General features: G+C 41.9%; 1 protein-coding gene across 1 annotated transcript in view; it reads left to right on the forward strand.

Moving 5' to 3' along the window:
- The window catches only part of LOC108897744 (AT-rich interactive domain-containing protein 3B), a 48,518-nt gene extending 34,153 nt beyond the window's left edge, over positions 1 to 14,365 (forward strand). The window contains exons 5-9 of the mRNA XM_018697506.2: positions 5,747 to 5,930; positions 7,169 to 7,428; positions 8,903 to 9,172; positions 9,669 to 9,761; positions 9,994 to 14,365. Coding sequence (XP_018553022.1) covers positions 5,747 to 5,930; positions 7,169 to 7,428; positions 8,903 to 9,172; positions 9,669 to 9,761; positions 9,994 to 10,190 — 1,004 coding nt within the window. The 3' untranslated portion in view covers positions 10,191 to 14,365. The remainder of the gene's footprint in view (positions 1 to 5,746; positions 5,931 to 7,168; positions 7,429 to 8,902; positions 9,173 to 9,668; positions 9,762 to 9,993) is intronic.
- The last annotated feature ends 450 nt before the right edge of the window (positions 14,366 to 14,815 follow it).

Raw genomic sequence — 14,815 nt, forward strand, 5'->3', positions numbered from 1 at the left:
AGCTGTGGCTTTAACTTCATGCTTGGAATAGCGATGTATCTATAGTGTAACGTTACATTTAACTTCCCGTTTGAGGAGGGTACATATCTTAACACTTGATATGAATTGGTCTGTCAGGCAAGTGGTGGCTCTGCCTGGACTAAAGATAGCAAATTCCATACACTCAAGGCTTTTTTACCTTTTATGTCCCTGGCTGTGCATTAAAAATAAAACAAACATGGCCTAGCATATAGCAGGGTCCTGACAATATGCTACCCCAACGTACGAACATATAAACTAAACAGCCAGGGGCTGCCCGACATAAAGTAAACTTCCAGCATGTGGAGCCCAGACTCTCGTCTCTCCTGTCAGTGTCTCTCTGTCCCGTGTTAATGAAGGGTTTGGTCTGTTCTGTAGCAATATTCTCTTAAGATTCAGCTTATTTTGTTCAAACTATGGATTTGAGACAATGGGAAGCTAAAGATACTTAAGAGTGGATATGAACAAAATATTTAGATGTGTCACCTGCTATATGTATCTGTTTTTCTATGAGGAGACTGTTCTAACAAATATGATATTATTGAGGAATTTAGCAATAGTAGGAATTTAGAAATTCGGACTTTCAGCCCTTCAGGCAGTTTGTAATACCAGCAGCAATACTCACTGGTGCTGTTTATGCCACCAAATAATTAATCTTTGTGACATATTTTAATACAGAAAGTGTTGACAGTGGATAATTTCTATACTACTTTGGGATTAATGTTTTCTTACCAAAAGTAATGAAATTGAACTGAGGAAATGGTCTGAAGTGCAGTCTTTTCCTGGTTTGGTCTGATCTGGTGTGTAGATGTGGTTGTTGGGGTGGGTAGGGAGGAGGAGGAGGAGGAGGAGGAGGAGGAGGAGGAGGAGGAAGAGGAAGGTATGGGTGGCTGGGCTGTGGGTGCTCTGAAAGGACTCAGACACTGCCATGAGGCCAGGGGCTGTTTGTGTTGGCTGACACCTTCCTTACAGCAGTAATCCAGTCTTTCTCCAGCTGGCTAGCTACTACTACACCTCCCCCTTCCTTTTTTTCTATCCTTCCTTTCCTCCCTCCTAGAGGCAGCCAAAAGTACCTCTCTCTTCATGCCTTCTTTTTTCCTTATCATTTCCTTTTTTTATTCTCTGCTCATCTCCCTTTTCTTCTCTCCTCCCTGTTCTTCTCCCTCTCCGTTTTTCTCTCCCTCACTAAAGAGTCCAAAAAAGCAGAATAGTCCAACCGAATAATCCTCAAATTGATCACCACAATTAAAACAACCAAAGACAATGAGATGATGTGGCGTTTCCTTCTCTGCCTCTCTCTCTCTCTTTTCCGTCTTTCTTCACTGTAGATGGTAGTGAAACCTCACACCAGCCAAAGCTCATTCAGTAAAAAATTCATTTCCTGTGTGTTGTCCGCTGGAAGGCTGTCGCTCTGTCACTCTGTCACTTAATTATTTAAAAAATGCCCATCATGTGAAGTCAGCGATATTTAATTTACCACTACTGGCGTCAGGGGCACCCAATTGATTTATTATAGGGACCCTTTAATGTGAACAGCTGTTTCCTGCTAAAAATAGGTCAGAGGTCAGATAAAATGACCTTGTTCCCCCGTTTTTTTTCCCCCTTTTGTCCTTACATTGAGATCGAAAGACAGGACTGTAATGTTAGGTGGGAAATGTTATTTTTTGATCCAGTCTGTCACAGTTTGGTTTGCAATGTATGGGGACAGTTTTAGTGATTATTGCAAATTGTGTAAGTCTAATTATGTTTCCAGCCTCTCAGATGATTAATAAAAGGTTTTTTACTTGATTGCATATTTTACCTTATAATTGAGTTTGCATGAATGTGTTTTATTATCAGTTTGCTGCGTGTCAGTTAAGAGATTATTTCCCCATAGTGTAAATGCTGTAAATGATTTCTAACCCCTTGGGAAATCGGCACAGACATAAAATTTGTGAAATATAAAGATAATTAATTGATTTATCTGCAGAAAATATCAGCTTCAAACTCTCTCCAAAAGTATTAACCCCAGAAAGTCTGTATTTGTCAAACACTAGACTGGAAGTCTGTGTTTTAGTTTTTTTGAGCTGCATATTTTTCAGTCGTACTCATTGCCCTTTTTCTCCTCTGTCAGATTCTGTATCTGTATCCCTTATCATTTGAAGTCTAGCCGTGTGCCCCTTGTGTTCACAGTGGAAGTTGAAGGAAAGACTTAGGGAGTGGTTCAGGGGCCCTCAGCCGCGGCACTTCCCACCAGAGCGACCTCTGACCCTTGGTGCCATTAATCACTAGGCTCCTGATGGCCCTGTCCCTGGGGGAAAATCAGTCCGGGGCAAAGGATGATGGGAGGTGAAGCCTGCAGCCAATTACAGATTGGCTCAGAGCAGCCGAGGGGACAAATCACGGCTTTACAGAGAGATGAAATAACCAATAGTTGCCTACTAGAGGCCTGCGTGCCCCAATGCCACGACGCGGTCTCATGTCACTGGCAATCATGTTGTCTCTAGTCTTCCCCAAAGAAAAGTAAGCAATAGGGCTGAGATGGAAACTGCAATAACGGCAGAATTCAGAGTTCATAAAATGGTACTGTGAGACAGAGAAGTTATGCTGCTGTGATCAAAAGAGATGTTTTGGACTGGTCTAATTAAGCCTGTTAGAGCTAAACGTCTCCAGGGCTGGAAATGGAGCAGATGTTGAACACCAAAGGCAGGCAGCACGTTGATTCTCTCAAATTAGGGAACTCTCTGGGTAACTGCACAAGTGTTGCTAATGTGATTTTTGGTCAATTACGGCATTATCAAAGGTGTTTTCCCAGTGCTTTCATATGTGGTCAGGCGGTGTTGAAATTTGAAACCTGGCTGATGTCACATGTTGACTAATTAATGCTGTTTTAGGTTTCAAAACCACCTCTGGTCCACATAAGATATAAAGATAGCTATTTGGTTTCCCCCTCAAACACAAACATACACAACACACTCGCTGCCCTCCTCTGAAATCTGTGATTTTTGGCTTTCTCTGTGTGGCTGTGTGCTCTGAAAATATAGCTCATTGTAATTGTGTTAAATCTGATGTTGATTTGACAGCAGATGCTGATGAAGAGGTGAATAAAAGCATAGGCATGAATTAAAGCCGAACTAACTGCTGGCCTGTCACTATGGGGCCAGTGCTGTTGTGTCTCATTTGTTGTACTCTCATTGTTCATGGCTAGGCCAGTATGAAAACATGGCTTCCTGCTGACCTGCAGTTTAATTCACACATCAATAACCCCTGGCTGATCTCTGACCCCTCTAGTTGTACTAATTGTTTGATGCAGGATTGATGTCCAATGCTGCATTAAATAACAGACGAGACGCTGGCAGCAAAGCATTCCTACTGCTCTGCTGCACTGCGTGTTCTGGAAATGGTGCTGCTGTCCAGAGATGTGGTGGAAGGTCTGCCATCTACATACAGTTTACCCACCTAAAAATGCAGTCCTCTTCTCAGTCTGACAGTAATGTGTAAACCAAAAACCTATGGGACAGGACCTTTTTAAAACTGTATGAATGTATTAATTACAATTAAATTCAATTATACCATTACATTGCCAGTTTTATTAAAAATCACAGTATATATTACTATATGCTGTTCTCCTGGTTGCAACTGATTTTGAAAAGGTGTATCAATACATGGTTTGGATTTGATAAAATTTGATAACTCCAGTTTGTATATAGGCACCCCCTACTGCTAAAAGTAAAAACAATTATTATGCATTTGGAAGGATTGTGGCTAATTTAATTTGGATAACAAACTGGGAATATATTCCTGACCTGTAACAGAGTTTAGATTATATATCACTGTTCCTCTCCTCTCGCTGTGTACATAGCCAATCCAAATGATCTGTAAAAGAAGCTGGCATCTTGGCAAAGGGCCTCTTGTTTTGCTAATTGTTAATTGGCTCTGGAGATAAGATGGCTGATTTCCCAGAACAGCATTTTCTGCAGCTTTAACAAGCTGGACAACATTAACTGTGTACTGTGGTGCTGTGGTTACATTTGTTTTACAGGGTGAGAGGAGGCTTTGTTGGTCTGTTGAGAGGGTTGAATTTTTGCTCAAAATGAGCATTTTGAATTTTCAAATGACATCAGTTTTCTACGTTTACTATCTCATTAGGTACACCAGTACCATCTACTTCAATCTACTACAATCTTGTGATATTTATTTATGTGAGTGGAAGTGAACATTATGAACTTGGCAAAGCTAGGGTTTCATGCAGTTTAGAGGGGGGGAGCTAATTTTCTATAGCTGCAATTTACAGATGTTCCCTAAATACCTCATATGCAGACTATCAAAACTTGGTCAAAAATTAGTTTGTTTGAAATAAGGCATTCTAGCGTAAGATTTACCCAAGCTGAAACCAAGTGATTTTATCTACCTGGGTGGGTCTTAATTTACCTGTGTGGGCCACACACGTAGAGTCTATGTATGGGAAAGCCTCAGATCCACTGGTCCTTAGTTAAAAGTCCACATGGTAAAAGATTATAAACCTTTATTCCCAGTTTATTTGCCTTCACCCACCTTACCCAAACACAGAGCCAGCTTTTGTCCTCTAGAATTGTACTGTGTCTGTATTTGTATGAGTTTTTTTAGTGAACAGAACAGTTGAGAAATACTTAATTCCTTAATCACCAACATCACATTAGATATGAAGTGCTGCACTAAACAGGTCAGATCCATAGTCCTGGACAGTGATGCCACACCCTCCTGATCTTCCCTCTTATAGCAGGTCCATGTGTTCACCCCTTGCACATGGCTGAAAGACATGTTGCTAACTTAAGAAAATGAATCAGGGCTAATCTTCATGGCCTGATCACACTGCTATTTTACAGTCATTAATGAGTCCATTTCCAGGTTAAGAGCAGCCTGTGAGGGGCTGAAGGATTGGCTGGCATTAACTGTGAGGGCAAATCTGTACGACTCCCCTGTGCTGGGCCTAGCAGCACTAACAGCAGAGGGGTGTGGATTTACTCAGTACAATCCTCTAAATGAGCTTCATTATACTGGCCTATCCAGGAGCCCCCCACCCATCGCTGCCTATGGATTAGCAGGCCGTCACAATCCCCAGTCCCCTCCTCCCGCTCCATGCTTACACTGTTGCACATTGCACTTTTTGATTCTGTTGCATACGGCTAACCACCCCCTCCTCGTCCTCGCACCCCCCAACCACCCCCCCACCCCGCACGCTCCCTGCAAGCTTCACTGCAGATAAGCTGTTGACAAGATTAATGCATCTGTATCAAAAGTCTAGAGCCGCTTTGCTTTGTGTTGTTTGCGAATCCCCTTTTCCAGGTCAAGCCAGATTGCCTTAACTGGGCTAATATGTTTTCAAGCCAAATTTAACAGGCATGCAGGCCACAGGCCTGCCACCCTCGTATTACCAGCATCCTGACGACACTTCAACATTGATTGGTGGATGAATTAATGTAGAATTCATCCTATTTTTCATTTTCATAGCAGCTTTAAATGTATTTTCTGTGTCAGGGGCCAATATGTCTGAGCAGGGATACACATGAGAGAAAGGGTTAGCATTATGGGTTCCATACCCATTGAGACTGACCATATTAAAAATGCTTGCACGTAATTATACAAAAAAGGCATTTTGAAATGAAATCATCCACCATAAAGAGTTTCCTGTGTGCCACTGAGATGTTACAGATCAGATGTATGATTTGTACGGTGTTGATTTATTCTCTGGTTTTCCTCTCCTCCACAGGAACCCCTGTCAATCGTATCCCCATCATGGCCAAGCAGGTTCTGGATCTGTACATGCTGTACAAGCTGGTGACAGAAAAAGGAGGCTTGGTGGAGGTCATCAACAAGAAGATCTGGAGAGAAATCACAAAGGGACTCAACCTGCCTACCTCTATCACCAGTGCAGCTTTCACCCTGCGCACACAGTAAGTCTTTGTGTCTGTGTCACAAAACAACCAGCAAAATTCATTTCATTGCCTGTAGCAACTATAAATTGACTGTTTACACTCAGATAGCCAGTCTGTCTAATGTTAATCTTATATAAACTCTAATTTGATTTAATGGAACTAAATAATTAATCTCAAGTGTGTGACTTCTCATCTGGAAACAAGCACCTCCCTTATGCCATGAGTGTGTGTGTGAGTGTGTGTGTGTGTGTGTGCTATTAAAGTATGTGGATTTGCGTGTGTTGGTATGACTACGGATGTCAATAATAAGAGTGCCTGTGTGTTTATACACATGCTAGTTTGTTTCCTCCACCAGGCCGCCTTCCCTCTTCCCATTCAATCCCTCTGTCCATTACATCACACATAGAGCCCATTGATTCCCATAGATTTATTGATGTGATTTGGGTCAGAGTTCACAATGACTAAGGTGGGGTTTGATTGACAGCTTGTGCACCGATCCTCGACTAAAACTCACTCGCTCCCTTGATGGAAACCCTACAGTAGATGTAACACCTCTCTATCCTGTCCACTAGCGGGGTGCCCTAATGAACCTTTATGTATTTTTAATGTTGGTGGGCTGTTGAGCAGCATTGTTTTGCCAGCTCTATCTAATGGACGCTGCTGCTCTTAGCTACCTATTGATCCTCTCTGTTACTGTTCCACCATTATGCAGTCAGCATGCATAATACTGGATGTTCATTTTACCGTATGTTCTTATGGGATGGAAAACATACCAGAGCTGTGACTGTGCATACTTGCAGAGCCGCTGTGAATCATACAAGTATACTCAGCATACAAAACATGTTTGCACAGTTTTCATACCAGGTACCTCATTAAATCCACAGAAATACATGCAATTAAGTAAAAAGGTTAGTAAGCTGGTTTCTAGAATAACCAGATTTGTAGATGTCATGTAAACAAGAGACCCAGTTTCAATAATTAGGGTTGGGGATTAGAGAAACACAGTTAATGCAGCTAGATTTCTTTCTTTTTTTCCCCCCTCTGGCTAGGTGTACATGCTTGAGAGTGCTAATTAAATCCAAACACCACTGACACTACTGAAACTGACATAAAATAAGATATAGTAGTAATCCAGACTACTCAAACCAGTTTCTACTTGTGAACGGTAGACTATCTAAAAAAAAATTTTGTACCTCAAAAGAAGTCCTGATGTGACGAGTCCTGATGTGTTGCCCTGTGTGTGCTTTGCTTTCCAGGTACATGAAATACCTGTACCCGTATGAGTGCGAGAGGAAGGGCCTCAGCTCACCAGGTGAGCTCCAGGCTGCCATCGACAGTAACCGCCGTGAGGGTCGCCGCCCGAGCTACAGCAGCAGCCTCTTCCGCTTCTCTCCCTCTCCCAGCACAGCCCCCCACATCCTCTCACCTCCCAAAATGCACCTTTCAGCTCTGGGGGCTGGGACCTCAGCGGCCCTCAACGGCCTGCAGGCCTCGCCAGGACCCTCTCTGAAGAAAGGTAGGCATCTTAAAGTTGTGCAGGTTTGATGAAGGTTGTATTAAACTGGACTAGTGTTTACTTTAAACACAGTAACCTCCTTATAGTGGTAGGTATATATCTGACTTTTCCAGTAACAGATGTGCTGACACTGAGTATTTATAGAGAAATACTGCCCTCTGTCGCAATTCAGAAAAACTACATCTTGTAGTTACAATATAGTTTCCACTATATTATAGCGGCAGATAAACACATGAAAGAATCAAAGTACTTATAGACAAGGTTATGGTTTAAATGATTGAAGGAATTTGTTTTGTTTTACTGTCAACGTGACTACTAAACATTTGAAAGACACATATAGGGCCAGACAGTTAACCAATAAGAGTATCTTGCTGTGTGTGTAAATGTGCATACATGCAGGGTTTTTGGTATGAGAGCATGTGTTTGTGTGTGCATGCAGGAATGTGCAGGAACGCTGTTACATTTGCATATTACGTTCTCGCAATGACTCAGCCTCCTTTCCTCCACTACATCCCGCTGTCAGTGTGTGTGTGTTTATATGACTGTGAGTGTGTGCATGCCTGCATGTGTATGCAGTCCATCCAGGTGTTTTAAGAGACCATGTGTTAACCAGTTTTGCCTCAGGCTGCTGAGAGCCCTTACCTTTACTACTGATTAATAACATGGTTCCCACGCCGGGGGGACGCTTTATGAACTTTGAAGCCTTCTGTCCACATCAGTAGGATGCTGTTGATAACTGTCATTACACTGCTGTCTTATCTGATGTCACTTTGACTTGGCTGGAATGTGACTCTGCCGTGGACCCTGACAATATCCACGGTTCAACTTTAGCTCTCATTTACTTTATGTAGTCATGTAGGGCGGCACATGGTTTTTCTGTCCCCGGTCATTGTAGCTGTGTAACTGCTTCAGATGCTCAAAATCAGCACTGTTTGTCTTGAATCATACTTGCAGGAGAGTGTCCATCAGCTGAGTAAAGAATAGAGTAATTCTGATAGATACAGAGAGTGCTTGAAAGTACATGACATCACTATTTAGGATGTTGAATCTTTGCTGGTGGTGTTTATAGTCTATTACCACTAAAATCACTTTAATGTTGTATTTAACTTTCTAAACATATGGAGTCTTAACTCAGTGTTTAAGGATTCTTACATGACTTTTCTATCTGTAATCCAGATAGATTTTTTTAAGAGCTTCATTTGTTTTGAGTGGAAATTGTGATAGGAAAGAATTGTGATGGAAAAAATAGAAACCTACAGATTTTGTGACAGTAATATGTGTTGGATAATAAATCCTTTTATTTTTTTTATACCCACTAATCTTATCCAGCATTATACAGACTTTCTTGGCTCATAATGAGCAAGAGGCAGAGCTGACACAATCAGATCCCTAATTTACATTTCCAGGCTGTGCAGATGGACTAGAGGACCCAATGGAATACTTAAAATGAACCCTCCATTTCTCTCTCCTCTAGATGACCTGACCCCCTCCATTATGGCAGCAAGGCCCTCTATGGCACTGGCCCTGGGTCAGCAGCAGGTTGCTGGTTTGGCAAGAGCCGCCACGCTGGAGCAGTTGAGAGAAAAGCTGGAGACCGGAGGAGAGGGGCCAGAGAGGAAGATGGCCCGTCTGGCAGAAGAGCAGCAGCGCCTGATGCAGCAGGCTTTCCAACACAACCTGCTGGCCATGGCTTCCCAAATGCCCATGAACCTGCGCCTGGGAACCCCCGCCATCACCACCAGAGGTCAGTGTTGCCAAGTTTGTCGAGATACTCTTTAAAGAACCAAGCAATAATGAAAATTGAGTCAAAGAAGAACTTAGAATTAGGCAAGTTGTACTTTACAAGGATTGCTACATTTCATGTCAGCAAAAACAAGTAACCTTACAATATTCTGTTGAAACAACATCTGAATTGCTTTGTTTATGTACTAACAACAGGCACTTCTGATGTTTAGCAACATTTTACCAGAAGACTGAATGAACATTGCAACTGTCTAAGTAACATCCCATGGATATTAAACAATCCTTATACTGTGATAGTGACTTCAGGGTCAAAGTAAAACAGACCTTCACAAATCTGTCTAAATTATATACATACTAAATCATTGATCACATAAGTGTTCAGCTCTTTGAAATCAGTATATAGTTCAGCTCAGGTTGGTAGCAACTTGGCAGCAGAGTGTTTCTGAACCCAGATAAGAACATTCAATGTGTTAATGTTGAGATTTCTGTTTCTCCAGATGAGAAGCAGCAGGACATGTCTCTGAGCATCTCGACTAATGGAAATGCCAGCATCACTGTCTCAGTGGAGGTTAATGGCACAATCTACTCAGGTATGTGTGCTGTTACATATCACTGATAAATAGTAATAACGTGCTAAATCCTTTTCTTCCACCTTTTCCCAAGTTCCGAAGTTTGTCATTAACATTTCTGACCTGCACCATCTGTAATTTCTTTTTTCAGGGTTTTAGGTAATTTCAGTACCTAAGAATTTAACTTTTATCCTTGTTGTGATAAAAGCACCATGTTGGCCTTTATGTAATGATGTTTCTTACTTTCTCACAGGAACCCTGTTCGCCCACAAGTCTGGTGGGGCCCCGGGGCCTGCTGTGTCGGCTGCCACTGCTTCAGCCTCCCCCGCTGGAACCAGCACTAGCTTTGGCTTCTCTGCACCCCTGGCTCAGACCCTCAGCCCCACGTCCTCCTCCTCCTCCACCAAGGGCCCTGGCTCGGCCGAGCCAGCCCCCAGCGGGTCACCCTAACTCAGGTTGCCATTTTGCACCTGCTCTCCCCCAGGCCTCTCTTCCACCGGGAGACCCCGCATGAATATACAGTACAATGAGAAACCGATAAGATTAACAAACTGTTGCACAACAAATACCTCATCAACCCTGTCAACCTCTTGGCTGTCCAATCATGAACACAGAGCCCGAGAATATTATATGACAACACGTGCCCAAACGCACAGCTATGCATTTTATTCAACACACACACACATACACGCTTTACTACACTACAAACACACAATCATACTCACACAGACACACAATCTACACACATTTGTTAATTGTAATGTACATGCTAAACACAATCAGCTCAGCCAAAACCCACTGACAGGTGTAGTCACAACTGAACTTGAAAAGATTTATCTTAGGACATTTTGTTTGTTTGTTGCCATTTTGTCGTCTTTTTGATTTTGTGTTTTAGAATGATTTTGTTTTTAGTTTTTCTCTTTTTACATACCTCAAATCAAGTAACCTGCAGTGGTGTCTTTACCTCAGGAGGTGTAGTATATTTAACCTGAATCAACTTTATTTTTGTATTCCTTTTGACCTAGTTGCAATCAGGGGAAGTTGGGTAACTCTCAGCAGTGGAACCTCATGTACAGAGCACCCACCTCACAGTGATAGGCCTCCAACCCGGGCCGCTCAGGTTTCTTTAACATGCTGTAGCCCCTTGCTGAACTCAAACTGGTGAATGACCGGATGCTGTAGATCAGCACATAATATATAAATACCTCATTACATAACTCCGCCCCCCAGGTCAGATCACATGAAGTCCACTATAAAAAGGCTGGAAGTACAAACCTAAACCTCGCACAGGTCTGCACAAGCTGTCTTTAAACAAATAGCGCACAAAGTTGGGGAAACCTACAACAAGCCCTAGCAGACCCTGAGCTCAGTTCTTCCCCCCGGCTCCTATCTGTGTTGCAGAGCAATAGGACTGTGGTAGGACTGCGGCATTCTTAGCCCTGCTACAGAAACAGGTTTGAGTTTGTTGACCCTCATTTTGTTTGTGCATCCTTCCTCCAGCTGCAGCCACAGAGCTGCACGTCAGTCTGACGGCGGCATCATCAACGCATAGTTTTCAGACCTCTTACTGGCCTCTCTGCTCTGGAGGGCACCTCTCTCAGGAAGCAATGTGACAACTGCAAGGAAGTCTCCGATAATTTAAAGAGAAAAAAAAAAGGATTCATACCTGAAGAATGCACAAGTCTACATGACTGTTTTAAGAATACCTCATCAGACTCTCCCCAAAGGAGAGTTACACTACATACCTCAAACGGCTGCAAAGCCATCGAGACTTGACGCACCAACCTATGATGGAAATTGTACCTGAACTGAAACTGATGTAAACATACTGACACACTGCTGGTGGTTTTGGGGACAAACAGAACTGGGATGGGCTTGCTATCTCTCTCCTCCTGTATTTACTTGTAAAACTTGTTTTATGTTTGCTTCTGTTTTCTTTCTTTTTTTTCTTTTTACTTTTTTTTTCTTTTTTTTTTGGAGGGGGTTTTTCAAGTTGTTGTCTGAGAAGAGTGATATATCTGCATCTTTTTCAGGGAAGAGGAAAAGAAAAAGTTAATTCCTCACTGACACTTTGTAGGATTGCTAACAGGTTTCCAGGTCACATGGGGTCAAGAAACATAAAAATGAACGTGTTAACCTCTAATGTGACTGCGAACTTTGAAATCACGGTTTAACTTCTTCTTTCATGACAGCGGCGAAATTATATGCATGTGTACAATCATGTGACCAGTGTTTTAACACCCTAATCCTCTGGTTATTGCACAGCTAGATACCAAAGACTAGCCCAGTCACTCCTCTAGAATGATCCCTCATACAAGCCTGCTCAGGCCTGCTGTGGTGCACAGCAAGGCAGGTCAAGGTCTGTTTTAGTCGGGCAAAAATGTTGAATCTAATCTCACTTTAACTGATTTTGAGTTTTTTTTTTCCTAAAGCAAGTAAAAATATCTTAAAGGTGACATTATGTAAATTTCTTTGTTTCACATTTTATGGCATGGCTTGATTGTTGGAACGCTATAGTGAGAATAAGTACATTTAAAATTGGATTGAAAATCTCAAAATCAGATTTTGTGACATGCACAGATAGACATTTTGTCAGCTATTAACAGCTATTTAAGTGTCATTACCCAAAAGAGTAGCCCAGATGCTCCAAGCTGTCTCCCTAACTTAACCCCACCCACTGTGGACGCAGGCCTTCTCAGCCAATGGCTGGTCAGAGGCCCATGAGTCTAATGATTAAGACCCACTTCCTGATAATCCAGAGGCAGCTGGATTATCTCTTCAATTGTAAGGTATTTTTCTCCCTTTAAAATAAATTCTTAGCATTTTGAAATACCATAAAGGATGAAAAAGAACTTTCTAGCTTTATCTGTGTTGAATGTGAGGCATTTTAACTGTTTAGAAACCTCTTTAAGCCCAGTGTGATCTGAGGCGGGCAGCCTTGTTGCTTTTATTAGACTGTATTTTAGCCATTACGTGTCAGGTTTTGCAGACGTTTTGCAGTGCAGATCACAGTTGAGGGTTTGAGGGGGTTTGAGGATGGTGCTATTAATCCTTTTGGTGTACCCCTTCACAACCTTGTATGACACATAACTGTATTTTATAAAGGTGAGAATTGTAGATGCTGCCTTAAAAAGTAGTTGCTGGTGAGATCCGGCCAGCGGAGGGTTCACTACTCTGCTGGCTGGGGGTAAATGTCTTTCTCTTCGAGCTTAATCCTTTGGAGAGTAATCACTTTTTTGGGGGGAAACCATTCAATCAAACGTTAGACACCAGTTGTCAAAGGAGAGTTTTGCTATTTATTTGTTTTTATTTTGTTTTTTTTTTCCTGGTGGACCTTGTTTTTAGTAATGGTCAAGCTTAATGATTTTAGGCTGAGTTACTAAAACACCTTCTTATTTCTAAGTCCAAACTTTCTGTTTCATCTGCTTGGTCTAAGCAATGGCTGTTTGATAATCTAGCTTCACTGCCTTTGTATGTTTGTATGTGTGTGCGTGGTTGTGTGTGTTTCATGTGCATGCAAGCAGGTTGTTCAGTACACATATGCCTACAGTTATACTGAAGGTGGCGCCACTGCCATGATCATTATGGTATCGGTGGGGAGGAGGCGCTTTCTCAAACATGATTTTGTTTTTGTTTTCTACAGTCTTTGCTTCAATGGGGGAAGTTTTCTCCATTTACATCTGTGCAGTTCCTAGTTTGTTCATTGGGAACTGCCCAGTACAGTCACAGTCATTTTCAGCTGTTGAAGGGCACTTTGTGTTTTGCTGTTTAGAGAGTGGGAAGCGTTGAGGGTTGGTCATTCACTTCCCTTCTCTAATCTCTTGGATTCAAACTAGAAACCCCTCCGGTCACTTCACCAACCCCCAGGCTCCTGCCACCTGACTTGTTGTGTGGAGTAGTAATGCAGCAAGCATGTAAACTTGCGTGTGTGTGTGTATCAGAGATCCCTTTCCCCCCAACCTTGTCATACCACATTACCTCAGGGCAGTGGGCTGTATTCACTGTTGCGTTCTATGTTGAAGCTGCATTGGGGACGAGTACTGATGCAAGCTGCAGTCACTTCGCTGAATGCTACTTTGGTTTTTGGTGTTGCATTTTAGGATTTTTTTTTTTTTCTTCGTCAGTAACTGCAGGCAAAGTCTCGTCACTCAGGAAGCTGTGAAGTTGGACGTCTGCAGAACCTTTTGTCTCTCAGATGATTTTTGGAGTTAATTCAGTTTTAAATTGTTGAAAAACTAACCTGATCTGTGTAAAAACAGGCGCATATGCAAGTGGTTATCGAATACCTCATTTATCAATTTTATGTTGTTGTTTTTGGCTTGTACAATGCTCCGTATATTAATTCAACTGTGGGGTTTGTGCATATTTTTGTACTGTTATTATTATTATGGACATGATAATAATGATATTACTGATATTATAGTTTTCTCTTTGATTAAAGTAAACAAAAATAGGACAAAACACATGAATGCTTGTAAAAACTGGTTTGTGCTGATTGTATTTAAGAGGAGCACTTTTCCAAAGTGGTTTTCACACATTCAGTTTTGTTCATATTAGTAATATAAAGATATGGTTCTCAGGGCTTTAAACTTGTATGTCATGATAAAGTTTTACTTTATATCTTATGTCTGTGTGATGGTTTTATTTCATCTTTAAAATGTCATTGTGCCTCCTGAGATCACCCTGCTTCCCTGCTTTGCTGCAGCACAAAGTTTAGAATTGTGTTGAATTGCCCACAAGCATTTTCACATCTTTTAAAAGTGTACTTCCAGTATAAAGCGAAAACGTTATTTCCACTTTTTCACGCAGCCGGTAGGTACACATCTGTGCAACAGGTTCAGTAAGTTCCCTAACAAGAAATACAGCCACAAGGCTCGGTTATGGGTTTATCCCACAAAGCTCGCCACCCTGGGCTTTTTATGAGTCACTTTAGGAAGTGTCAGTAGTTAATTATGATAAATAACCTTTCTCATCACACACTTGTCCCATGCAGAGGAAATTTCACCACACAAGTTGTTGTGAAAATTTGTCACCCAATCAGCCCTCTGTATTTTTACTCGTGATGGATTTGCATC

Source organism: Lates calcarifer, linkage group LG2, assembly GCF_001640805.2.
Source record: "Lates calcarifer isolate ASB-BC8 linkage group LG2, TLL_Latcal_v3, whole genome shotgun sequence".
Lineage (NCBI taxonomy): Eukaryota > Metazoa > Chordata > Actinopteri > Centropomidae > Lates > Lates calcarifer.